This window comes from Corvus cornix, chromosome 3 (assembly GCF_000738735.6).
Source record: "Corvus cornix cornix isolate S_Up_H32 chromosome 3, ASM73873v5, whole genome shotgun sequence".
NCBI lineage: Eukaryota > Metazoa > Chordata > Aves > Passeriformes > Corvidae > Corvus > Corvus cornix.
The window spans coordinates 14,058,882-14,085,876 of record NC_047056.1 but is presented as its reverse complement, the minus strand read 5'-3'; the positions used below and the strand labels follow the sequence as shown (position 1 = coordinate 14,085,876).

The 26,995-nt window shown below is 45.0% G+C and overlaps 1 protein-coding gene across 4 annotated transcripts in view; it reads right to left on the bottom strand.

The window, feature by feature from the left end:
• The window catches only part of CAPN13 (calpain 13), a 52,173-nt gene extending 42,599 nt beyond the window's left edge, over positions 1 to 9,574 (bottom strand). The window contains exons 1-5 of one of the 4 annotated variants that reach the window (XM_020584230.2): positions 9,190 to 9,574; positions 8,544 to 8,663; positions 5,508 to 5,607; positions 3,708 to 3,825; positions 1,820 to 2,062 (exon numbers count right to left, since the gene is read on the bottom strand). In XM_020584230.2, coding sequence (XP_020439819.1) covers positions 1,820 to 2,050 — 231 coding nt within the window. In that variant the 5' untranslated portion in view covers positions 2,051 to 2,062; positions 3,708 to 3,825; positions 5,508 to 5,607; positions 8,544 to 8,663; positions 9,190 to 9,574. Of the gene's footprint in view, positions 1 to 1,819; positions 2,063 to 3,707; positions 3,826 to 5,507; positions 5,608 to 7,026; positions 7,082 to 8,543; positions 8,664 to 9,189 lie in introns of those variants that run through there. The other 3 variants (XM_020584233.2, XM_020584234.2, XM_019282259.3) reach the window with 3 other exon arrangements.
• Positions 9,575 to 26,995: the final 17,421 nt, after the last annotated feature.

Below are 26,995 nucleotides of genomic sequence, written 5' to 3'. Positions count from 1 at the left end.
GGATTTTGATCCTGCTCCTTCCTGAAAAAGAAACTCTGGAAAATTGTTGGCTGCTGTAAAAAAATTCTTCAGAAGGGAAATGCTGGGATGGAGAGGACATATGCAAATTTTTGAAACCAATTCCATAAAAACTTTTATTCATAAGCTTAGTATTCATGGATTCAGCAAAATAGAAGGGAATTCTCCAGTATCTGCCTCACCTGACAAACTTCAAGCACTAGCAGCAGCAGACTCTGCTTTTGGCAAGGTACATCAGTCCCTTTGCACATGAAAAAACTCTCAGGATATTAGAGTAGGATAGATGTTCATACCACAGCGCGGTGCCTCAAAATCAGTGGTATTTGGGTTTCTAAGTCACTTTGTATGCTTTTGAAGTCCTACACCCTTCTTCTGCAAAAGCACTGGGGTGTTAGTATTTAACAGAACTGTATAATAACATTTTGTTCCAGTTTATTCATCTTTAAAATGCCCCTGGAGAGTCCTTTCTAATATGTGCTTGTCTTTTGTGAGTCTAATGCTTAGTTATCGTATTTTTTCTTTTAGACTGGAAATAGTGGCAACTAACTCCTCTCCTTTGCACTTTTTAGTCACTTTCTTACTACAACCCCCATTTCAAGAGAGATTGTTCCCACCTGCTCTGAACCCATAAGCAGAGTGCTGGTGTAAAAAACACAGCACCAGCTGCACTCTCACCAGACACAGACTTGAAGGAGAACTGCCCAAGGAGAAGCACAGACATGCAGCCTGTGCTAGGAGCAGCTTCTGCAGAAGAGAATGATCCCTTCATGGCACCTTCACAGAGGACACCCAAATATCTGCACCCAGCATCTCCACACCCACCACGCCTTGTGCTGTGCTTCCTTCCCACCTTTCCACACAGGCATCCACATTTAGCAGCTCTGCAGGCTGTTCTGCTTCCCTTCTGGGATCCATGTGTTTCAACATCCATGCTGGCCACAGCCTTGCTGCTGCTGTGCCAAGGCCACCACGCTGCCAAGCTCCAGCATACCCTCACTGCCCTAATGCATCTGCCATCCAAACAAATCTTTTCCAGTTGTTTTGTGCTGTTTCTTCACAGTCTCACAGTCACTGTCTCCACACCCTGAGGCATTGCCTCCAGGGAGATGAGCTGGTTTGTCCCAGCCCAGGGAAGCCAAAGGCCCCAGGCACTAGCAGTGTGCTCAGCAAAACCCAGAAAAAGGGCAGCACGTGGCTAATCCAGGAGCTGCACCAGCAGCAAATGGTACACAGCAGTGCTATACAGAGCAGTTGGACCATGGGAAGATTTCCTAAATTAGGTCCTAGGATAAAAGAGCTGAGCATGTGATTCCACCTCCCATTCTAAACTTCCATATGCCAGATGATAACTGCCTATTAAATTGCAACTGGGAATCAGCACACAAACGTACTTCATCTCCTGCCTTGTCCCAGTTACTTCAAAATAGGTATTGCTGAGTCAGTCGCTTGGATTACAGAAATTGGAGATCTTCAATAGAATTTAACAACTTTTCAGGTTTGCACAAAGTCCTCTAGAAGCAGATCAAAGTGGGAACAGTAGTTCTAGTCAGGTTCACAGGTGGAAGCAAGCTTCCTACAAAAACGTACCTGGTGAAATCATTAACGTTGCAGAGGTTTTCTTCTCTCCCCACATGCCACAGCAAGGATCCCTCCTTGCAAGTGTGCTTGCAGTGTTCCCCTTGAGGTCTACTTTCCTACTTAACACAGGCCTCCCACCCCAGAGTGAAGGCTTTTAGCCACTGGCCATCACTGCTCCCATTCAGCAGCAGTGCTACGAAAAACCCCAGCTGGTGGAACTCACAGTTGGCCTCTTCCATTGTATTTGCCAGAGCTTCTCCTCTGGGAGCAGGTTGGGACCAATGGAGCTGATGTGAGCGGGGAAGGTGGCATCCTCAAAGAGCAGCCCTTGGCTCAGGCACAAGGCTTTCAGGTCTTTGAAGTCCTGGCTGTTAAACTTCTTCAGGTTCTGGAGGCTTCCTGTTGCTCCTGTGGTTTGCCAGCCCTGCACCGGAGCAGAGCTGGGGGCGAGCATCGTGCCCCTTTCCTGTGAGGGGGAGACAGGGACTGCCATTAGTTTCCTGATAGAAAGTGGTGCATTAGGAGCATGTGGGATAACACCTCCCCCTCCCACCAGCAGGATTGTGGAGCAGCAGCTTGCAGAACTGAGGGCAGCCACAGTGACAAAATCCTTATTAGCTGGAAATGCATGGGGAAAGAGTAGTTGTCAAATCCCAACTGGTTTATCTTAAACCAGTGCTGTCAGTGCTACAAATTCAATTTGGAGTCTTCCCTGAGGACAGAGAGCAAAGCTGCTAGTGAGCTGCTGTGTGAGCACTGAGGTACAGCTGCAATAGAAGCGAGCACAGGGCATGGAACAGTAGCTGCAGACACAGGGGAGCGTGAGTGTGAGCAGGGACGATGCCCAGAGGTACCCAGGACTCTTCTGGCCAGGTATCACAGCTGTGCCCAGGGCACAGGACTTCAAATTGTTGTTTAAACTGGGCAGTCATTGCATGGCATCTACAGGTATTCCAGTCTGAAGCATGGTCAAACCCCTCTCTGTTAATGTGTGTTGGAATGAAAGCTTCTCTGGACTCAGGCCCAGAGGGAAGCCAAAGCACAGGGGTTGAATTAAAACCTTTGAATAAGCTGAGATACATGAAGTCACACCAAAGTGAAATAGAAATACAGATTTTTTAACTTTTAGTAGAAATAAATACTAAGTGCCTCAAAAAGTGCCTGAAACATTGAAGATCTGCAGCAGAGACCTTAAACACAGTTCTTACTGCAGCAGTGTTGCCTTTTCACAGAATTTCTTTACTTTAGACAAAATATAGCTAGAACTGTACTGTTCACATTTTTTAGATAGAGTGTTCACATGAACAATAAGAGCTGATAGAAACTGTATATGCAAATCTGTGTAATACCTGTGTAACACTTGTGTAAGGCTTATGACTGTTAGAATTGGACCAGGATAGGTTAAGAAAAGGAAAACTAGAATCGTGTGTTAATCTTATTGGTCAATTAACAAATGTAATCCACACTTCTGTAAGAAAAGAAGATAGAGTATATAGAATTAGAAGAAGCAGCTGTTTTCTGCCTGCTGTTTGCTGTTGCTGCTTGGCTTTATCATGTAACCCCTTTGAACTCTGCCTTCAAGAAAGCTATGAGACTATGAAATGAAGAACTTAGCAGAACAGCAGCCTTCTCTGCTCTCTTACCCTGGTCTGAGAAGGAAGGGTATCCCATCAAAAGCTCAACAAATGTGTCTAAAGGAAAGGGGCACTTTAATTAAGAAAAATGAACATTTTATCTATACAGTGAAACCCTGGACTGAACAGACCTGCTAATACACCTGCTGGCACAGCTTGGATGGATGCAGGAGCCAAAATCTCCTGTTGAGGGCTTTGTCCCTTATAGGCATCAAAAAGCACAGCAGGATTCCTGCCATCAAAGATCTGCTTTTGTTCCAAAGGAAGGTAGTTCATCTTCCATGGAGACACCAGATTGTGGGATGGGAGAGTTTTTAGAACAGGAGTGGGAGAAGGGCACAAGAAAGAGGAAAAGCTGCACTTTTGGAGGGGTCGGTGGCACTGGCTCTTAAAGAAAGCAATTTGTTCTGTCCAAGCAGAGCACAAGTTTTCAGGTGTGCTCCCCAGAGCCACATGGATGTACAGAGAGACACACACCTGTGCACCACCTCCTGGGGATCTCCTTTCAGCTGAAAGGTTCTCTTGTGGGTTTCAGGGTTCAGAGAAGCAGCAGGAAGGTTGTGCAGCCCGCTCTGCCTCCTGGTTCCTTCAGCTCCTATTGTCACACAAAATTACATGTTGCTGGATAAAAACATGACTCAGGCTCCACACCAGTTTTCACCCTTCGTTACCACTTGCCCTCACAAAACCAAAATACTAACTATCCTGAGCCATATTTCCCATTTTGCCTCTTTTCTTATGAAAAGAGAAGCCCATGGTGAAGCCCTATATTAGTTGAATTTTAAAGGCATGAATCCCTGTGGTCCTCCTCTGGCATCTTGCATTATGGATGCCACCACACCTGATCCAGGGATTCCTGCCCCTAGCTCCTGGCTTCCACTTAAGATGTACCTTCTCATAAATTAGCACTGGAAAATCCACCACATGCCCTGGGCAAGCCTCACCTACAGTTAATTAACTTTGCTGTGCTAACTTCTAACCTGAAGTCACCCAGTTTCACTTTCCAGCAACCGGATGCCATAGCTCTTTTGGTTGGTTGGTGTTGTTTGCTTTGATTTTTTTCTTTTTTGTTTAATTTTTTAGTAGATGAAAGGGCTCTTTTCTACCAAACAAACTTATCTGTAGATCTGAGATGTCCCTGGTGCTGCACAAATAGAGCAGATGGCTCCAGTAAGAGCAAAGCCACAGGTTTGTACTGTGAATTCTTCCCACATGTCAAAAATACAGCTCAGCCACAGTGAAGGTGTGACACAGCCCCCCACTCCCCCTCCCTACACCCTTTTTACTTAGTCTCATCACCTTTCACTTAGCCTCCTGGCATGGTAACAACAGCCTAAACAAATACGTGGTTTTGCATCTCATTGTTTTAATTAAAAGCCCCACAAAAAAATCCGAAACCACCCTCGGCCAACAACGAGAGAGAGCATTCCCCTTGGGTTTGCATTTTTTAATACAATGGAAATAAATCTCATGTAATGTACCATAACACGACAAGGGAATGGCTTCCTAACAAATACTCATTTGAAACTGTGCCCAGGCTCCATGCATGCTAAGATCTATTTCTTGAAACAGTGTTCCAGCAAAACTGATTACTAATTCCAAAACTCAAATTAAAATTAACAGAGCTTGAAGGCTGGGTCTGACATGCATTCCCTCTCTTCTGACAGAGAACAAGAGTTTTTAGCATGTGTGTGTGTGTGTGTTTAATTACGTTGTTTAACATACTGGGATTAAATTAGCAACCAGACTGAGGAAAATAATACAGTTAACTACTTTTCCCTTGCAGGAATATCTTCATCAGCACAGACACATGAGTTCTATACCCACCCATGCCCCTGTGCAGGCAGTCCCTGGGGTCAGGACCTGGCTAGCAGTGTCCTGAATCCTGGCCACAGCTCTTCCCCGTGGCTCTCATGGGTCCGTCAGCAACAGCAAAGATCACAAAAGCTGTTAAAGCTGAATATTGCCTTGCTTCCTTGGTGAGCTTCTCACTGTTACTTACCCCAAGAGTCAGAAAGACTTTCAAGGGACAGAGTTATAATGGAATGGATATCGGAGATGTTGCCCTTGGACTGCTCCCTGCCACAAGATGCAAGGAGAGAGGGAGGGATTTCAAACACTCACAAAAGCTGGTTCACACATATTGTCAAACTCCAAAGAAAAGCAAAGAGACTGCCACTCAACTAAGGAAAGGAATGATTATTCAGAAGGGGTAAACATTCAGGAGGGGCTAAACAAACATTTACTTAGTCCTGGGATCTCCTTCAACACACTTACTTATCTGAAATGGAGAAGGGAATCACACCCAACTTGGCATCTGCTGCTCTTTTTTGGTTCCTCTTCCTTCTCGGCAGAGGGACATCCTTGCTGTCTGTCCCTGAGAAAGGGACAAACAGCAAAGAAGGAGGGAGAGAAGGTAAGCAGTGGAAAAGCTACAGAGAGAAGGATAAAAAGAGATCAAGTGATACAGTTGGAAGGGATGGGAAGGAAAGCAGAGTCTCTGAGCACAGCAGGGCAAAAAGGTTGGTGACTCCTGCAGAAATTATTGGGGGAACCCCAAGCAACCACCATTCTCTGCACTGAACAGCTTAAAAGGCAGCACTGAAGGTGTGCCCTGTCTCCCTCCAGCTCTCATTCAGGAAAGATGTCAAACCACTACTATAATCAGGTACTCAATGGTGGCAAATCCTACTGACAGCTAATTACACGTCGCATAAAGATTTATGTCACAGTACAGACATCATTTCCTTCAATGGCTTTGGTATTTTTCACTGAGTAGAAAGTAGAAATAGGCAATTAGAAACCATGTGTACTTCATAGCTGAACCTTCTCCTCTCCACTGATTTTCTCAAAATATTTCCATTCCATGTTGGCTTAGCTGAGTTTCTGTACTTTAAAAAGATCAACTCATTTTCTCAAACACAACAAAGAGTACCAGAAAAGCCAAAAAGCCAACAGCCCTTCTTCCCCTGTTTCCTCTCAAACACTCCAAATTATTAAGCTACATTTCATCTCCACATAGTAGACAAAACATGCTACAGTAATGCCAGCACTCTTTCCTCTAGGATCCCGTCATTCATGTACTTGAAGCATTGTAAAAACTTCGGGAACTCAGTTCCAGAATTATCTTATAGTGAAGGAAAGTGTGAGTTTATTATCTCTCCTTGCATTCAGAGAAAAAAAAAAAAAAAAAAGAGAGAGAGCCAGCAGCCTTCTGCAGAGACAGCAAGCTGAGGAGGCAGTGCAAGGACCAGAACGTGGGCATCCCAAACCCCAGACGGACAGCAGCTCCTTGGACACACCATGTGTGAAAGCCTCGAGTACCACAGAAAATCAAAGCCAAAGCCAGGCACTCTGGCAACCCTGCAGGAGATTACTTTCCCAGTGGCATCTTGCACGACCTTCTGCTCCAAACAGCCTGTGAAGTACTCCCTTCTGGCTATTTATTAAGTCAATTTTCTTCTCGTTTTGCATACACAGCATAGGACAGTTCCAGATACCTTTTTTCTACCTCATTTAACAGCAGCCTACAGTAACTATAGCATCCTCCTCATCTTAGAAGCTCTACTCCCACTTGATCCAATTACTTCTGACAACTTACCGTTTTACAAAGGAGGCTCTTTCTAGGATGGCAAATTTGTCTTTTCTTTCCCTCCAGGTAACATTAAGGATAGGGACTCTAATTTATCCTCTCTCTCCTAGGCAATCCCTCTCCATGTGGTGCTTTTCCAGCCCTATTACTTGTATTTCACCTGCTTCATCTTGTGCTAAATAAAACAGCAAAGGGATGTTTTACCTGCAGTGCCTCCGGCGTAACTCCAGCCAGCACCAGCAGAGACACACGGGCTGGCACTGCCCCTGCTCTCCTTTATAGGGGAGCTTTTGCCACGCCTTAAGTAAACGTAACCAAGCTGAAGTTCAACGACCGTTCTGGCTTGGGTGTAATAGTTTCATACAGACTTCATCGTATCTTGAAAATATATATACAGAGATAGATAACGCACACACACACTTCTATTTGCCATGCACAATGAGTTGTCTATCGAGCTACGTTTGTGGACAGCATCCTGTGGCCAGCAGTGGCTTCAGCTGCAGCTATTCTTAGAGGAAAGCAGGTTTATTTGCACCTCTCATCTGTTTTCCTCCTCAAAGCACCAGGAAGTGCAGTAATCACTCTGGATCCAGGCACAGCCTGGCAGGACTCACCACAAGACAAGTTATCAGAGGTGCATGTCATTCTTTCTGCAGCAGTAAAAGCAGCAGATATTTTTAGGCCAATGCCTCTTAGCATTTACACTGGGCTCTTACTTAAATTCCACATCAGTTCACTTGGGCAGCTCATTTCCTCCAGGACTGCCTGAGGAAGTAGGACTTATCCTTATATTTAGGAGGGGACTGACCTCCATTATCCTAAAGCCCCAAACCAAATAATTAAAGAGTATCTAGCAAAAATATGGAAATGTTTATTTTTGGGAGACCAAACTGAGATAGCCTAAAAAGGCCCAAAATTCAAGGGAATGTGGGCAGCACATTCTCAGGGACACATTCCCTGGCAGGAATCCTAAGTGTATTCCTGCAGCCTGCAAACACGTGTTTGAGTAAAAGTCCTGGCACGCAGCCACCTGAACAAGAGACAACGATGCAACCTTGCAATAAAGCAAACCACCAGCACCCTGGGCTGCACAAGTTGCAGCACAGTGGGTCAAGGCAGGGCACCCTTCCCCTTTGCACAGTACTTTTGAGATGATATCTGCAGTATTGTACCCAGTTTGGGGCTGCCCAGCCTAAGAGGGGCACTGAAAGTGCAGCAAGTCCAGCACAGACACACCAGGATGGTCAGGGAGCTGGAGCACACGGTGTGAGAGAAGAGGGTGAAAGAGTTTGTCTGCTCACCCAGGAGGGACACCTAACTGCAGCCTCCAACTATCCAAAAAGTTACAGAGAAGGTGGAGACAGGCTGTTCTTGAAGCTGCACAGCAGATGGGCAGAGACAACAGGCACAAGGAGCAGCAAGGAAAATTACACATGGTTGGAGACAAAAAAGATCTTCAGAGTGGCTCAGATGCCCAGAGAGCCGGGAGTATCTCTGCCCTTGGAGATATTCACATGGATAAGGACATCAGCAACATCACCTAACTCAGAAGTCAGCCTGCATTGAGCTGGAGTGGGACTCAAAGACCCAAGAAATGACCCTCTCTTTTTCAAGCTACCACAGCTTGTTCATGAAAAGGAAAGTTACCCTGCAGTGAATATTCATGAAGTTTACCTTGGGGATTAAGAGAAAAAGTTACCAATCCATAGTTCTTCACTTACCCAAAGCAATCATACAATCACCTGTGCTCAGGAATTTCTCCAGAACAAGGCTTTCTGTTTGGACTGCAGTCTCTTTGAGCTGGGATGTTAACAATTCACATAGCAGCTGGTTCCTAGGAGCTATGGGAGATAAGAACATAAAAGTGCTCATGAAAAAGACAGTTCATCTTCTTCATCAATGTTTACTATAGTTCTGTGGGTCTAAAAGCTGTGTACTGCACTCTGCCTGCTCGTATTTAAGGGCATTCATTTCCTCATGAGAGCCCAACATTTAGCAGACTCTTAACAGGAAATGCATCCATGTAAATTAGAGCAAAATCTGCCTCAGAGGGCAAAACAGGTGCAGTTTTCCTTTAAGAGCTGTTTTCCATAACCACTACATAAATAAAAGCTGATTGCACAGAAGCAGGGAGCAAAGATTTCCTTCATTGCAGGAAAGGAGCTGTGAGGTGATAAATGCCATAGCTGCTGGCTCATCTGACAGCACGCGGGCTGTTAATCGCCTCCTCTCTGGGGAAACTGCAGGTATATTCCCCTCCAGGTATGGTGATTCATTGTCTGGAACTGATATCTCTGCTTAAATGGTGGATTAACATGACTTAAGAAATATTCATTGCAAAGTTGATTAGAAAGCCCCATCACCAACCTGGCAGGAGATTTCAGCTATTGCAGCATGAGCCCATTTTGAGATTGCCAGCTTTCCTGCAGAAAGCTGTATTGATGTGTCCATTTTTGCGGTGGCTCCAGAGAAGCAAACACAGAAGGCTGAGGGATTTATGTGCAGTAATGAGCCTTGGGATTACTTGCTATCCTAAGTGTCTGTGGAAACCTGCAAGAAAAAAAATAAGAAAGAAGGATTTGAGTAAAAAGCACCGGGCTGTGCATGGAGAGAGCAGGGGTGTTTTCTTCCAGTGGTACCCTGTGAGATTGTGGCAGGTGCCAACAATTCCCCTGACTTGAAGTTTGCTTTTGCAGAGCAAGGACATTAATCTAAGGGTAGATGTGCAGTTTAATCTACTCCTCAGCAGAAGGATCACTGAAAAATCAAAGCTGTTTCTACACTGTTAAGTTACCATGCTAGGGCTGGTAAAGCCCAAATAAAGGAGGGCCCCTTTGCTTAGGACCAACAGCTTCCTCTCCTCATGGGTACTGGCACCAGAGAGCAAATACCAACAAGTGCTGTTGAACCCAGGTTTTATGTGAAGCCAGCACGGCTTGTGAGGTCTCAGCTGGCACCACAGATTTTTGGCATCACAGATTTTTGGAATTTAGTGAATCTTACTCCCCTCTAGCCTGGGATGAAAATACACCCAAAAAATTGCACAACACAGGGGTTCTTTTGAAATAGATTTTAAACTAAACACATATATCTCCTCTTTGCCTGGCTTTCCTGAGGGTAGACTGTTGCTCTGCATGGCTGTCATGGTCTAACTGCAGCTGGCAGCTCACTCACTCCCTCCACCACCAGATCAGGAAGACAACTGGAAGAGTGAAAGTGAAGAAACTCATGGGTTGAGGACAAGACATCTCAAAAGGTAAAGCAAAAGCCATGTGCACAAGGAAGGCAAAACAAGGAATTAACTCCTTGCTTCCCATGGGCAGGCAGGTGTTCAGCCTGGAAAGAAAGGCTCCATCACACATAGCAGTTACTGGGGAAAACAGCAGCTCCAAACATCCCCCGCTTCCTCCTTCTTCCCCCAGCTTTATATGCTGAACGTGATGCCCTGTGGTGTGGAATGCCCCCTTGGTCAGCGGGGGTCAGCTGTCCTGGCTGTGTCCCCTCCCAGCTCCTTGTGCACCCCCAGCCTGCTCACTGCTGGGGTGGGGTGAGGAGTAGAAAAGGCCTTGACTATGTGCAAATTCTGCTAAACAATAGCAAAAACATCTCTCTTATATCAACACTGTTTTCAGCACAAATCCAAACTATAGCCCTATACCAGACACTGTAAAGGAAATCAACTCTAGCCCAGTTAAAACCAGCACAGTAGCCAGTGGCAATTCCGAAGCAGTGAGTTTTGTATAATCTTCAAGGCTGTCTGGGGAGGAACTGCATAATTTTGTCCCAATACTAGTGGAAGCCTTGGCCTTAAGAAGGGAACTCTCCTCACTCCACCCACGGAGCTTCTGCACTGAAGTATTAACACTGTTATCTTTTGCAACATTTCAGACATATGCCTTAATTTTTTACTTCTGCTGCTCTTAGCCCTGTGAAGATCACACTCTTTTTAGCAGAAAGACTCCTAATTTACACCACGGTAAATAAAAGAAACAGGCTGGGAGATTTTCCAGGGTAGTGAACACAAATAGGTTTTGTGTAACAGAGGAATCATCCTTCAGTCATTGTCACATTTGCTGCAGTGATTGGGCATCCCGCTGTTTTTGCATTATGGGACTAATGTAAGAACATTATCAATCCATTTCATTTCCTCATTCATAACTTGGCATATAGGTCAAGTGTTACCATTTATTTGCTTCTCTTACACAAGATGCAGGGAAGCTGTGATTAATTTTAGTCATAAACAAGCTCCTTTGCTCTGTGTTTATGCACTCCTGTTTCTGGCAGGACCTGCCCTTCTAAGACATAAACTTTTATGACTGTAAAAACTATCAGGCAAGTAACAAAGTCCTACTTCAGCATCTGTTTTTACCCAATCCTCACCCACGAGCTGCTCCTCAGTGCAAATTCACCACGAGCTGCAGCGCTTTTGCCATATTCACATATGAATCATTTCGCTCATAAATGAAGTACAACTGTTGCCGGAGTGAAATGTGGCAGCTGCTTAACAGTACATAATGAATCCACAGAGCTAGATCCTACTGCCACTTGGGGGAGGGGGGATTTGGTGTGAAAAATATCTCTCTCCAGAGCCCTATTTTCAGAAGAAATATCCACCGACTTCAGAACCACAGTGGGAATTCTTCGAGAATAAAAATAAAAATAAAAAAATAGGCAGCCTGCTACTGACACCCATATTAGCACTGGAATTTCCCAGTGGAATATTTTTCCTTCAGAAAAATGCAATTCTGTCAAAGATGAAAGCCACTAACAATGAATTTTCACTATGAGAAAGGCACAATACATTTCGATAATGCCATTGGGCTCCATTCTGATTTTGCAACAGTTGCATTTTTTTGCTTATGAAAAACCCATCACTTCAGGCTCATCTCTGCATTATCCAAAAGGTTTAACATTGCAATGTAAAAAAGATTTCAAGTGTTATTGCAGTAGCTCTTTGCATTCGATCTGACATTATTTTTCAGAATGTGATTTCCCAGGAAATTTTGGACTTTGTTTTTCATTTGAATGAGGAACAGAATATGATAGCACTTTGAATACTGAAGCCCTACAAAACCTCTACAAAAGTTTGGCCCCTCCACAGCAAGCAGTGAAACTCTCCTTGAGAATAAGCCCATCCTATCACCAAGAGTAACATCAAAGCATTTTTTAAACAGAGCCGTCATGACATCGTCCTTGCAAGTGACACGGACACCCTTCCATCTGGTCATAGCACTGCTGCTCTGCTTTACCAAACCTTGCTAGCAACCAAAGGAGCACTTTTACCCTTCTCTACCTGGTGTCCCCCACCTACCCCTTCATCAGCAGCTTTTGGGTCCAGAGACAGCCCTTTGTGGAGGGCACATCAAAACGAAGCTCTTGTTTTCATCAGCATATTAGCCCTTATTTGGCATTTCTGCCTCCAGCCTTGTTAAAGCCCTGTGGGTATGAGAAAATTTATTTCACGCTTTTTTGTTTTGTTTTTGTCTTGGTGCGAACAGATTGCGACAGTCTCGGATTTGTTTGTTTTCCAGAAACATTCCCGCCATCCTCTGATGGAGAATCCTTGGCCTGCAGATCATTCCAACAGCTTACTGAAAACATTTGCAGTTCCCAGTCCTCACCTCAGTCCTTGCTGACTGCTGACATGCACTGCACAGCCCAGCTTCCTCTTCCTAGACATCTTGCCATTTGTAAGGCGCCAGCAAGGGTGCCCTGCTGGTATTCCAGTCAGGCAACTTGCTGTCCACCTCTCCTCCTTGCTCCCACAAGACATCCAACACCTGGAGAAACTAAGGGCTGCAACTTGAGACAAGCCTGACAGCTCCTCTGGGATTCCATGTCCTTCAGCACATACCCAAAACCTGAAAATGGGGTTACTACCCAAATCAGAGCAGAGGGATCTGAGGCTAAATTATGGCAAACCCTACCACTATCACAGTGGAATTAAGCCATGAGTTGGATGGAAGTCACAGACGTGACATCCTGGCCCAATCCTCTAAGAAGAGCTTGAGGAGCAGTAACAGTGTGCTGTATGCTGACAGCGTTGGCCATTGTTTGACTATACTGGTTCCATGAAACACAAATAATGGCATAGAAGGAGAAATTGAATTAATCTCTCAGACTAACAACTCCATCACCAAACTCCTGGAAATTTAAAAGAATAAAAAAAAGCCCGCAATCAGATGCTTTTGATGACTCCGGCTTCATCTTCCCTTGATCCAACAGAGGCGACCTCGTCTGAAGCAGTAACACCCAAACACACACCTGCAAGGTACCCAGGCAGTTTAAAAAGAGAGGCTGTCTTGAAAGAGGATGGTGAGATTCCTACAGACCTGATGGTAATGTCTGAAAAAAGTTTGTGTTCACCTCAGTTACCATGTTAGGCAAGAGTGGTACAGATCTTTTCTGCCTCCCGGACAGGACAGCAGGCAGCTCTCCTTGGCCTCAGGGAACACGAGTGCAAGGCTCCCAGGATCATGCTCTGTTTCCCTGGAATATACAGGGTACCTAAACCAGGTGCTTTTCCTCTGAAAAAAGCAGTCCACACTTTGTATCCCACTTCACCAGAGACCCATTTGGTCTCTCTCTAAGAATTCTTTTGGCCACAGCTTTCATAACAGCATCAGCACTTGCCAACATTACAGGACTGGGGAGTTAAAAAACCCCAAAGAACCTAAAACATTACCAGCCTGGGTTTTCTCATTCTGATGACTTTGTAGCCAGATGCATCTGAGCTTGCTCATCTGACTGACACAAGTTACAAGCAAAGCACTGCCCATAAAGAAGGCTGTTCAGCTTAGTCTGGAGGCTATACTTATTCAGCCCAAAACCAAAGGAGAATGTGGCCTCTTATTTGAAAGGCATAGGAAGGGTGGCAAATCCATGGAGAAAAGCTCAGGACAGAAGTGGGCTCCTCCAGTAATTGAGACAGTTTTGCTGCTGAGGCCTGCTGTCAAGAGAGGAAGGAAAAAAAGCAACATGATGATCTTGTGTAGAAAGAGCTTAGGGGTTTACCAGGATGAACTTTTAATAACTGTACAGACTTGGAATGAGAGGGTACCTGTTCCTTTGCAGGATGGCTCTGGTGGGTGCTCTAGGACACATGAAAGCCCCAATCCCATCCGAGCTGAAAGAGAAGCAAAGATCAAGTGGTGAAGTTTTAGAGCGCAAATGGAAAATCTGAGGCACAGAGCCCAGTGGTGCCCTCCCTGGGGCAGTCATCTGGAGCAGCACAGCAACAGGACTCAGACACACAAATCCCTGATGAAGAAAGCTGCCCTCCACAGATTCTGCTTCCCAAGAGCTGTGAGGGGCCAGCTGTGACCTGCATGGACAAACAGACCAGCACATCAGTGCAGGTCCCTTGAAAAGAAAGGGTTTGTGTGTTCTGCTCTCCTTTTCCAGCTCGTTGCCATGTGCCTGCGGAGCACAGGCGTGGCAGCTGGCACAACCTTTCCCAGGCTGACCCTGCACTGTGACCTCTGACCCCACACTGTGCTGGCAGCAGGCTCCTTTTTACTGCCTCAGAGCAGCTCTAGCCCTGAGCTCTTTTGTCAGGATGAAAGGCTCCTCTCAGAGCTGTACAGTGTGCTGTGATAACACAGGGCTGCTCTCTTTGCTCTGCTCTATCAGTACATGGGAAAATGAGGATTGGTACTCTATCTGAGGTATTAATTAAATACCTTAAATAGCTAGATAAGGCACTTAGCTAGGGCTCAGAGCCATGTATGGAGAGTGAGATGCCAGTGCAGAGAACAGCATATGGTCCCTAGTGAATGTTTCTGTCACTTTTCATTGACATTTCAACTAATGTTCTTCACTGATAATCTATATTCTACAATGTATTAAGGAAGCACATCAGACACTGCCTTTAACTTGTTCAGCCAAACTGCACCATCTTTCTAAATGTTTCCTCCTTCTTGGGGGAGGAGGAAGAGAAGAACTAAACTCTCTAATACTGTGGACAAACACAGGAGGCTTCGGATAACAGTCACAGGATAGAACCAGGGCCAAAACATAGAACAAGAATGTAAATAGAAGAGCAGAGTCTCAGGTAATTTACAGAGGATCACGTCCATGAAAATTATTCCATCCAGTAAAAAAGAGTAAAATGCAAGGTAATGCCTGAAAGGGAAGAGGGACTCTAGGAGTGGACAAGGCCCAGCAAGACCAGCCCTAGGGTAAGACAGACTTGGAAAGGATTGCTTCCCATGGAGGTGAGAAGTACTGGCACAATACCATGCTGGGAAGCACACAGGAGAGTAAAGGCAGCCCAGAAAACAACATGACAGTGCCTCGATTCCTGGTGCATTTTTAATTTTAACTTTTTCTGAAACAGAACATGTTAATTTCAAATTTGGTGAGCTTGTTAGAAAATCCCAGACCAAATCACTAATCTCACTATGTCAACACTAATATAAGAGAGGGTTTAAGATGGAGCAAGAGCTGAATGAGAAGCAGTCACATTCCCCCCTCAGCCCACCCGATGAGAAAAGTCTTGTCACTCTCCCAGGCATCTGATTTCTTCCAGCTACTCTGATGCTGGTGAGCCACAGGGAGATGCAGAAAGGCAGTAGAGCACAGCTGAGTGAAGCAGCTCTCCTGACTCACTAATGGAAAAGGCAACACAAATCTAGCAACTCCCAGGAACTAATCAAGGACCTTGAGTCTGCCACTGTGAACCATCAAAAGTTTGTTCTCCAGAGCAAGAAGATGAGACACTTTGAACCTAAAAACAATCAGTGCTGGGATCTCTATGTACTGTCATATTATTTTTACTAATAAGGGATAAGACTTCAGGGCAATACTGAATCAAGCCCCTTGTTTACTGCATCCAGGAAAAAACTGTGTATAAGCAAGAGGGTGATGCGCTGAAATGAAGACTAAGCCTCTTCTCTCCTGCAGTCTGAATTTCAATTACTGTGCTTGTTGCAGCGTACTGAGACCAGGCCTCAGTAGCCATTAGCTGGAGAATCAAACTGTAATGTGTTTGACCCAATATATGCCCCAGTGAGTGACAGAGAATGGTATTGAGGAGGAAATAGCGCAGGCTGTGATGGATCGGATTCCTAGAACAAAGAATTACCTTCCTCTTCTCCACTCCCTTTATATCCTCCTGCCAAAGCACTGGGGATGGTCCTATTAACTATGGGCTACACTGAGCATTGCAGCATCTTAGGAAGAAATCACAAAGATGGGTTTCACACTAAATAACTGGACTGTCAGAGAAAGAGAGCAGGAGAAGACATCACTGCATTGCTGGGAGACAAAAACTGAAAAATAGCCCATCCTGCAGCTTCTTCGGAGCCACAGATTTATTATGTATGTACAGTGCCTCACACAGTAAGACTCTGATCCTTTGACTGGATTTTCAAAGCCCTCTGTAATCCAAACAGTAAGAACAAACAATTATTCCGTGTCAGGATGAGGAATGATTAAAATCATTTTGCTGTGTTTTAACTGTTGGATATATAAAAAGACAAGGAAGTTTCAGAATAGTTAATCTTTAGTTTTATTTTTTTTTAACAGACTTCATAAATCTCTGGGCATTTTTTTAATGAGCAAAGTTATGAGCTGTGGAAAAGCCAAGTGATTATAATAAAAATTATGTTTCATGAAGATTTCTATGCCTTTGTTCTACTTGTTTTACCTGGCCAGCAACACAGGCCACAGAGCTCCAGTGCAGACACAGTCACTTTTTTAACTCCCCCTCCCTTCAGTACACACCTTCACCTCTTTAGCCCCTACCTCTGGTGGCAGTGTAGAGGTAGAGGCAGGTTAGACCCTGTCATCTCAATCAACAGGGAGCAGGAAGAGAAGAGCGAAAATTTTACTGGTGAAACATTCACAGAGAGACAATCTAAAGTGAAATCAGAAACCATTTAGTTGGAAAATTAATTCCTATTTATAATTCAAGAGTCCATCTCAGAAACCTGTAAATCTTGTTTCTCTAACCAGGGATTAGCTCAAGGCCTGGATTTCTGAACAAAACCATGCCCAAGTGCCTGCTGACTCCAGGATCTAACCCAAAGGCCACTGACTTTGACAGAATAATCCAGTAACTTCAGTGTACCCTGGAGCACACCTTCTGAGACAAGGCAGCAGCACCCTGGCCCTGCCTGGGGTCAATGGCCACATCAGGAACAAGACACAAACACTGAGGTTTCATCCCCACTGCTAAATACCACGGGAGATGCCAATGGCCTGAGTCTGGCCCTGACGCCAAGAGCCATGTGCCCATAGCACAAACTTATTTCCAGCCCTAAAGAAGGCATCTGATCCAGGCTGGAGGGGATGGGCATCTGCAAACTGCCATCTGCTAAATAAATAGTAGTGCTTCTTTGCTAGCCAGCAAAGGCAACCTTTTGGGGTTGCTTTCAGACCTGAAGAAAAGCCCCCATGCCTGAACATTTCCCTGTTTCCTTTCATCTGCACCTACATTGATAGTTTTAACACAAGATGCTGCATCGCACCTGCATCTGTGCAAGGCCTTTAATTAAAATTTGTGTCAAAAGTGCTTGAAAAGTGAATATTTGCAATGACCAGGTCCACTGACTCTACCTGCTGGCTCTAACCTGGGTTGGGTTCCTCATGGGCAGCAAGTCGGGTGTCACCAAAACACAGGAACCAAATCTGTTGACTCGTGCTGCTGTCATTGTCTGAGGTAGGTGTTGGAGACTCGACTCACACATGCATCTGTTCATTCTTGATTGAGTAAACCACTCACAAACACCCTGAGCCACCCCTGTGGCCTAGGCAGCAGGGAGGGCAGGACCACAGGCAGTTCTGCCCCAAACACACACACCAGCACCTTTGGTTTCACAGAAAGCTGCACCAGGTATGAACCCCATCCTTGCACATAACCAGGCATCTCCCACTGATTTTTCTCTCTCTTCCCCTAGCGACCCAGAGAACTCCTCTCCAGGAGGTGACGGGGTGGTGGGAGTCAGAGAGGGCCTTTCAGAATGGCAGGGTAGCTCAGGAAGGCTGTGTACATCCTTGTTTGAGGTCACTGGGCTAGTATTGAGTGGAAGAGGCTTATCACATCTGGACTAGTATTCAGTGGAAGAGGCTTATCATATCTGTGTTGTTTTCCTGAGAAATTATCCTTCCTCTTTTAAAAAGACTTGTTTTCTTTTGTTTTTTTCTTCCAGGTTCCTGCTAACTTCATGTTACTTTTCTACAAATGCACTCTAAATAATTTTACTGGCAATAATATAGTCAAAAGCAGTATTCTAAGAAAATACTTCAGTTGCAGAAAATAGTCACAGAAAACAGATTTCACATTGTGCAGCACGAGTCACTGAAAATAGACAGCGTTTCTACCATTTGGGTGAAAACTCACAGAATTTTCACATCAACAGACTAGTGCAGTGTCCAGCCTGTAGCTAATGAAATGCAGAAAGCTTTGCTAGAAACAGTCCTTATTAGAGAAGGCATTCACACCAAAACAAATCATCCCCTTTCACCTGTGTCTTTTTCTGGTATAATGGAAGAAATAATAAAACAGGTGCTGATAGCTTTGCTCAGGGTTTTTCTGCAAGATTCTCAGACATGGCATGGAAATGCACAGATCAAAAAGCAATCCTGTCAAAAGCTGGGGGAAGTTCACTGCTATCATTTGTCAATAAGCAGCCCACAGCTGTTCCTTCCCAACTCTGGACAATATTCTCAAGGCATAGGCCAACTACTAAGGATTTTAATGGCTTATTATTTTTAGTAGTAAAAAACGTTTTAAGGTCACACTCATTTTAGTCACAAAATAGAAACGCATCAAGTACCTCAATGCATTCAGACCAGCTAATCAACACATCAGCACAGCCAGGATTTTGAATCTCAAATACCTTACTTCGAGGTGCTCACAGACTGAAAAATTCATAAATCAGAAATGACTAATGGCTGCATTCAGCAAATAATTTCCAACAGCGACTGCATTTGAGAAGCCCTCAATCTGTCCATAGGAAGATCAGAAATGATAAGAGGAGGTGACTTTGGCTGTCCTTCTCTGGCAAATATGTTACTCACAGGAAGCCCCAGTTGTTTGGCCCCCAAGAAACCATCCCTGAGGAGTTGGGCAAGCCTGTGTCCAGCTCAGGATATGCTCTTGGCAGTAATAGCAGCTGCCCTGCAGGAACCCTCAGGAAAAAGTCTGCAGAAGTATCATATTTATTTAAAAAATAAATACAAATCTCTGTCACTTCATCCCCTGTGTTGGCTCAACCCTTTAGGAAAACATCTGCTCCTGCAGTGGCTGGCTGCTGTCTTCACTGAACTGCAGGCATGGCTGTAAAAAAGCATTGTGTGGTTTAAAATTAAATTTGCTATGAGATGGAAACCAGGCACACCTGCAGGGTGACCCCAAACCCTCTGTCCCACTCCCATGCCACACAGAAAGGCTCCCATTTGGGGGTCCCCACCATGCCTCCCCTACATCAGGCTGGGAGGAGGTGCTGCTGGCACTGGAGCAAAAAAGCCCCTTCCCTGTCTCCCCTGTTCCCCCTCCTGCTGCTCCCCCAAATCACTCAACAGGGAGAAGCCCAAAACCCAAATATCTCCAGCTCTCTTCCCTGGCTCTCTAGAAGGGACTGCCAAGGAGGAGACCAGGCCAGGGCAGCCCTGCCAAAGGGCACCTCAACACCTGGGAATCCTCCTTATGGCTTCCCCCACTGTTCAGGGCTGCACCACATCCAATCCTCGTGACAGAAAGCAGCTTTTTGTCTTCCCACCCATGTCTGGCTCATGCAGAAGAGACCACACCTGAGCTAGAACACAGGTAACCATGCACATTTAAATCCTACACACACACACGTCCATCCATGCCGGTCCCAGGAATCCTGTCCCTCCACATGAGGGAGATCTCCCATGCAAGAACACGGGAGAGCCAAAACGTGCAAGAAAAGATGACCACAGAACCACCACCAGTGCTGGACAGGAACACCTTAAGTCATGTTGAAGCACATGCCAGATCCACTCACTCTTCCCCCTCCTGCAGAGATCTAATTAAAATGAAGAGAAGCTGCCACTCATGGCTGGAGGATCGGCCCCAGCCAGCCGTGCTGTTCAATGCTGGACGTGGACTTTGCTGTTAGATACTCTCTAATCAGCTGAGCTATTTTTCAGGAAAAAAATTTTTTTTTTCCTTTTTTGGGATTGTTTTGTTCAGAGCTTCACTCCATTGGCAGAATTCTGCCGGGCTCCTGGGCAAATCACTCACACCACAGTCAGGGCATGCCACAGACAGAGGATTTTCACTGGAGTTCAATGTAATTGCTAGCATTTATCACTTTAATAGCCTAATGAAGGTGAGATGTAATTAGAAAGGGTGTCAATTGGAATATGGAGTTTGTTTTACAATTACCTATACAGTGGGTAACCACTGGCACAGAACAGTGCCATTTATAAAGCTGGTAATATGTGGCATAAATGTTCATCACTGGGTGACTTAAAGCGACCTAAAGCCACATTCTGTAATTGCTGCCTTTCTTCCTGAGCACTTGAAACAAACACGAAGAGGTTGAACCCCTCCCAAGGCAGCTTTTCCAGCCAATGAAGATGGTTTATGTCCATGAAACTGAGCCCGTTTAACTGTCACCTCATCATCATTCCCACTTGCAGAGTGATCAGCAGTGATTTTGCTTGAGTGAGTTTTGTATGTGTAAGCAAGCTCAAATGAATGCAACAATCATAAGAACTCCCAGCAGGGCCATTGCTATTGCAAAAAAAAAAAAAAAAAAAAAAAAAAAAAAAAAAAAAAAAAAAAAGCTCCAGAAGCACATGCACCAAAAAAAAAAAAGTAAAAGCAAAATTCACTGCGAATTAAAAGCAATGCAAGACGCTGCTTTACTAAAAGTAAGTGTTTGGGTAAAGTGAGTTTTATGCATTTGGCAGGATGGCTGACCCTTATTTAAGGCAGAGTGTCTTAAGGCAGAAGAACCCCTCCTGGGTAACAATCCCCTGCTGCTAAACAGATACCAGGGCTTGTTGCTTGATGGATATTGTGCAGTAACGCTGGCTGATGGTGCTGTTAGCAGACAGCTTAACGCCGAATGGGAGTTCTGAGAGTCACACAGTCAGAAGCCTCCTGAGCCCAACAACCACAGTACAAAGTACGGCTCTCCTTAAAGAGCTAATCTTGCTTCTGAATAAGAGAGTGCAGTTTTAATTTGTATAATCTCTTGAGGGTTGGTCAGGTTACTCAAGTAAGAGTGATTACTTCGGGGAAACAAGCCCTTCCCTCTCTGCATAACAGAAAGGCAGACTTGGGTACTCACCTAACAATATCATCTAATAATCTAACAGTACCAACTACTCTAATATCATGGGTGTACCCTAGCCCCGGTAGCTTTCTCCACGTGTTACAGCTGTAGGATTAACAAATAACCTGCTGCACTGCCATCCTTCTGACGTTATCTCAAATGGATTTTAATTTAGTGCAGAAGACCAACAAGACGCAATGTTGATAATTTTACCTTAAAAGGCACAAACAGCAAAGATGTGGCCTGCATGTATAACAATTTGTGCTGTGGCCAGCTCTGCTGTAAGATGAAAACGGAGGGTCTTATGCCTGCCTAGGAGATGCTCCCATCTGGTTCATCCTGACAGCCTTCCCTGAGATCTTACAAACTCACAACTGGCTCTGCACAGAGCTTCCCCACTGCACATGCAGCAGGGGGCGAGGTGGGAGGAGATTCCTAAAGCACTCCCAGATGACACTCTTCCTGTCATTAATCCACCATTTAACATTTTCACCAGATGGTAGGAAGCACTCAGATCTTCCAGAAACACTGAGATCACACAGAAACATCATCCGAATAGCTGTGAACTGAATCCCTTTCTGCATGGGGTGACCAGCTACAGTGCTTACGAAGAGTGTGGTCACACTCTTATCAGTCTGCCTCCTGATACACAGCCCCAGCCTGCTCTTCATTTCCTAAGCAACGTGCCTATCACTTCCAGGTGGCACTCACTGTCATGATGGCATATAAATTGAGTTTATGAAGCTCCTTAAAATTCAAGTTGAGACCTGATTCCATATTTCCTGTACTTTGTGTAGCCATCTGAAGCTACAGGAAAAGGACATAAAAAAGAAACATTTCAGAAAGGCACCATTTTGCAGTCACCTTGGAGGGCTTTAGGTGCCTTCACAGAGAAGAGGTATTAGCTCAGATACTCCCTTTCCTGTGGTCAGGTAAGCACAGCTCTTTGCTATTATATGGACACTCCATACATCAGCATAGGATGCCCTAACAGGTGGGATCCTGCTATAATGTGGAGGCCATATAATGACATTGATGGCTCAGAGAAAGTGATGCTGCTAATTGCAGTAATTAAACAGTAATGACATAATTAATGCAAAAATTATGCATGGCTTGAATCCAAGCTATTGCAGTGCAAGAGGTATTCATCACACCTAGATGAAAATCATTCCTGTTGAGATGGTATCATATCTGCTTTTATGACTTGATCAGGGATAATGGTTATGGGGAATTCAGGGAACAGTGACAGCAGCAGAAGCAGCTGATGGGAATGGCAATGAAACACAAAAGGACTTTAAATTTGAATGGACAAACTGAGCACTGACGGTGAAAAGAACTAAAAAAGTCTTGCTATAGCAAGACCCTCCAGATCAGCATTAACTCAGCGTAATCTACGTCCTGCATTTCCACTCTAGTACGTTCACAAATCCCTAATCTGAGAAATTAAAGAAAGTAATTGAAAGTGACATGAAATGTTAAGAAATTTCTGTAATATTGCTTAAACCTCAGAACTCAGGTATGCCCAGATAGCTGATAAAAATAGGTGAAACTTAAAATTAGTCTGATGTATTTGCTCCATGCCTGACTCAGCTCTCACATTTCATTCTGCAGTTTGGCTTCTAAATTTTGAAAATTGAGAAGCTTCGTCATATTTCATATTCACTTTGTCATATTTCAAGGTATCTCCCAAGAGGGCCATTAGGAGGACATGTTAAAAATATGGCTGAAAAGGCCTCATAAATTGCAAAGAAAAGATTTTTTTGGTCATGTTCAAAGCCAATTGTGGCAGCCCACAGTTACAGTCACATCACTCAGATGGCTGTGCCCAGGAACTCTTTCCCACATTCAGACCAAAAGACTGTTGCTGTGATTGCTGTTTGACTGCATAGCAAGAGCAGAACTGCAAAATGTAGGAGTTGCTTGGCCATGCTACAGGTTGACAGCACTGTATGTCTGTTGGTCCAGAAACATTTCAGATTTGCAAAGTTGGACTGTAAACATGTCCCGCCCAAGCCTTTCCCACAAATCCAGCTTGAAATATTACTACATGAAGTGGTAGTTTACTTGAACTGTATTATTTATGCTTCCTCAATGAGTACCTTAATGTGGCGATAAATAAAACCAAAATGTTTTATTACCAGATATTTTACCAATCGATCTTCTTATGGACAAAGGCACTGGGCTTAAGGAAGAGGGAAGGACTGACCAATCTCTGAGCTGAAAGTACACAGTGCATATTAGAAATCAGAGTTGCTTTCAGAGAGTTTTGTACCCTGGCCCATCAGCATTCACTTTTAACCAACCCTTCTGTGCTGAACCCAGAATTCTCTCTCTGGTTTCCTTCTCTTCTTTCTTCACTGAAGTGAAGTCACCAGGGAGGAGTTTTGAGAGTCAAAATTAGCATATGGTGTAGAGCTTTGTCCTCCAGTAGCTTCAAACACTTTGGGTTATTAGTCTGTAGCTAAACACAGGAAGCCCTGAGGTCCAGTAAAGCAGACCATGCATTTGTGTTCAGGCAATACAATGTATTGGCCATTTGGCTTTATAAACATACCTTGTTTGGTGTCTAAGGAGGAGTGATGGTTTTCCATTTAGACTGTGGAGTCTACTGCTTAATAATAAATACACTCCTGACATTGTTAAATGACAGCCTGCTTCTAATAAACCCCATGCTGATCCCTGTGTTGGTTAGAGTGGGTAATTCATCTTCCTGGGCTGTTAAAACTTTAGCTGAGATTATAGAGACAACATGAATCAGACACGATCAGCATGTCCCCTGCTGGTTTGCTCATTTTCTCCCCATAACAAAATACTGGCTAGCTTTCTCTTCATATCACAGATCTTGTTATTAGTTGATTTCATTATTAATCGCTCCTAAGGCTTGGGAGGCCTTTTTGAGGCACATCCATAAGGGATCCACATAGTCTACAGCAAAACACACCACCGTACTTTCATGCTCACACTTCTCCCAGGCTACTTGATATCAAGTTGTAATCCCTTTGTGTTACTGAGTAGAGCCCGCAGCCACACTCTGAATACACAAGAATGAACTGAGAGCTCCAATTTTTTCCTTGATTTGCTACCAGAAAGAAAGAGGGGGGGGAAAGAAAGGAAGAAAGAAAAAAATCTTATTATCCTCAAATCTAATTACAGCCTCAAAAGCTCCTGAGGATTTGGCTTCATGAGTGGTTCATAAAACCTTCCTTGTCATTATGCCCACTAACACCCTTTGGTCTCATGCACTGATAAGGGCGCTTGTTTGAGCAATTTTAAATTAGCTGATAATATGCCAACAACTGCAGGATGCAGCAGGCAGCCAGGTGTCCCAGAAAGAGCAGCCTCCAAGGGACAACTTGTGACTGAACAGACCGGGCACGGGGCTCCCAGGAGCAGGCATGTCACCAGGAAGGGAGGGTGCAGCACAACCGGGGGGGCACAGCAGACTGCCACTGATCCCCCGGCAGCCAGCACTGATGGAGCCTCCACAGCCCAGAGAGAGAGGGCTCCCCGGGGGCCAGCACAGCCCTGCACTCTTGAGCACACAGCACACACGACAGAGCAAGCAGAGTTCTTAACTCTCCGCTGCCTCACAGCTCAGGGGTGATCTTTTCACTCACAGACTGGACAGCACACAGTCCCTTCCTGCACACCCACGGCTGCTACCATCACTGTTTGTTACAAAATGCTGAAATCAGGTTAAGGACATGTTCTTTTTCTTTCTCCAGTCCACTAACATCTTACAAAATCCAGCTGAGGCACCACAAGTCTCTCCTTTCCCTTCTGGATGCTTGTGTTCTCAGGCACCTTTTGACAACTGCCATGAATATTGTGATACACGAACATGGCACCTTTCACCCCCACAGCTGCATACAGCCAAACCAACACAAGATGTGCCTTCTGCCATCTAAGGCAACGAGCCCAGCTGGGAACATCACCCTGTTCCCTGCAGAACAACCAGTGCTTACCCCAGGCCTGGTGAGCCATGGTCTTTTCCCCTGTAGTCTCACGGACAACCTGAGTTGGCATCTCTGGCTAAGGAATCCATCTGCTCCTGTTTAGGGAAACTTCTCAGTGCTCCTGAGCTAACCTGACACTTGTGCTGAGAGGAAACAGCAACGCAGGACCCATAAAACATAACCAGTCTTAGAACTGGAGCTGACAACCTTTTGTTTAGGGAAGAGAGGGGATGGCTGTAGCCCAGAGCTAAACTGCAAATCCACCTGGATCTTCAATACCCTAGTAGTTTACCAAGCCCTGATACCTCTTAGATACCCTACAAATTAGATGCTAGTATACTTCAGGGATACCTATTACAAAAGACAAGAGATTGGGAGAAGGGAGGGAGGAAAAAGTGGTGAGTTTGCTGTGTTTATTTTTTTTCCCCTCACTGCTCTTCCCTTTAAAGCATACTTTCTGTTTTGCTCTCTCTGTAGGTTGGCTGCCACACTACCTAAACAAACAGGCACCAACTGAGGACCAGACAGGACAGACAGCATCACACAGAGGAAGAGGGAAGATAGAAGACACTGAATCTATCCAGAAAAAAAAGAAAGCCACATAGGTGACCCTCCAGAGCCACCACTTACTGGGTAGCAGCGCAAGCAGACCAGCTTCCGGATCAGCAGGAGCAGTTTAGTGTCTTATTTACAAGGCCCGTCCCTCAAAGCAGATAAAGCTGCCTCACTTGCATTGGTTATATGCTCAGGGCTACACCACTGGGCCTCTCTAGTCTCCGTAATAGGACTGGGAAATATGATACACCTGTCCTGAATTAGAGGAGATAGGTTTATCTCACTTTAGAGCCAACTCACGGGTGGGTGGAGATCAGATCAGCTGTAAGAAATTCTTTTTATTGTGCGACTTGTTACTTGCAGTAGGGTGAAAACGTCTTCAAAGGTGATCTTGTGCACTCTGAGGGATATCTCCTTATCTCTAATGTAGTTTATACAAACCAAATTGGTTTTTGCTTCAAACAGCTTTCCGTAGAAGAAAATCAATTTCAAGATGCAATGACTGTGATCCTTCACGCTGAGGATCCACTGCAAACATACCAAATGTCTGGCACTGCACAGCTGCAGGGACAGGACAAGCAGTGCCTGTTACCAACACATGGGCTGTGTCCAAACCAAGGTCTCACGTGCAGGGCACTGAATAATCCATTACCACTTTAACAACAGTTCCATTAACAGAAGTCAAAGTATGTTGTGACCAGATAAGCAAATTTCTTTTAACCCCTACAGTGTTCTGGGGCAGCCATTTCAAGCACTGGATCAGTTATCAGTCAAAATAAACCCCCCCTGAAAGTAGGGTGCTGCTCTGAGATCCACCGAGGCTCTCTGCACCCGTGGGTGCAGGTGTTTCCATGCTCAAATCACTTGACTTGCCCTTGGTTACTCCCCAGCCTCACACCTCCACATCTTGTGAACCCACCCACCTTGTCCTCCATCAGCTCCACTGTCAGGCAGTGCTTCCCACCACTGCCAAACCTCCAGGAAACCTCCTTTTCACCCTGCCTTGTGCACAGCCTTCCGCAGATCAACTTCCCAAGGATTAGTAAGGTGACAGCAGCTTCAGGATGAGGATTAGAAGGGCCCTCTCCCAACACCACACGTTCTTCTGCTTCTGGTGAGATGATCGTTGCTGCACGTCCTTGTTGTCAGTGGCCTCAGGCAGCTGGAGTCCAGCAAAATTTGTAAAAGCCATCTAAATTGTGTGGGCTTAGGCCAAGAGGGTCAGAGCTAATGGCAGTAATACCCTTGGATCTGGTTGTGACTACATGCAGACTTTGGGCCTGACTCCACATTTAGAGAAAACAATCATCTCTGCTACACAACACAGGCTGGATCTCCATGGGGATGATCCAGGAATTGTCAACAGGACCAGAATTCATGAAAACTGCTCTAAGTGCTTCTAATACT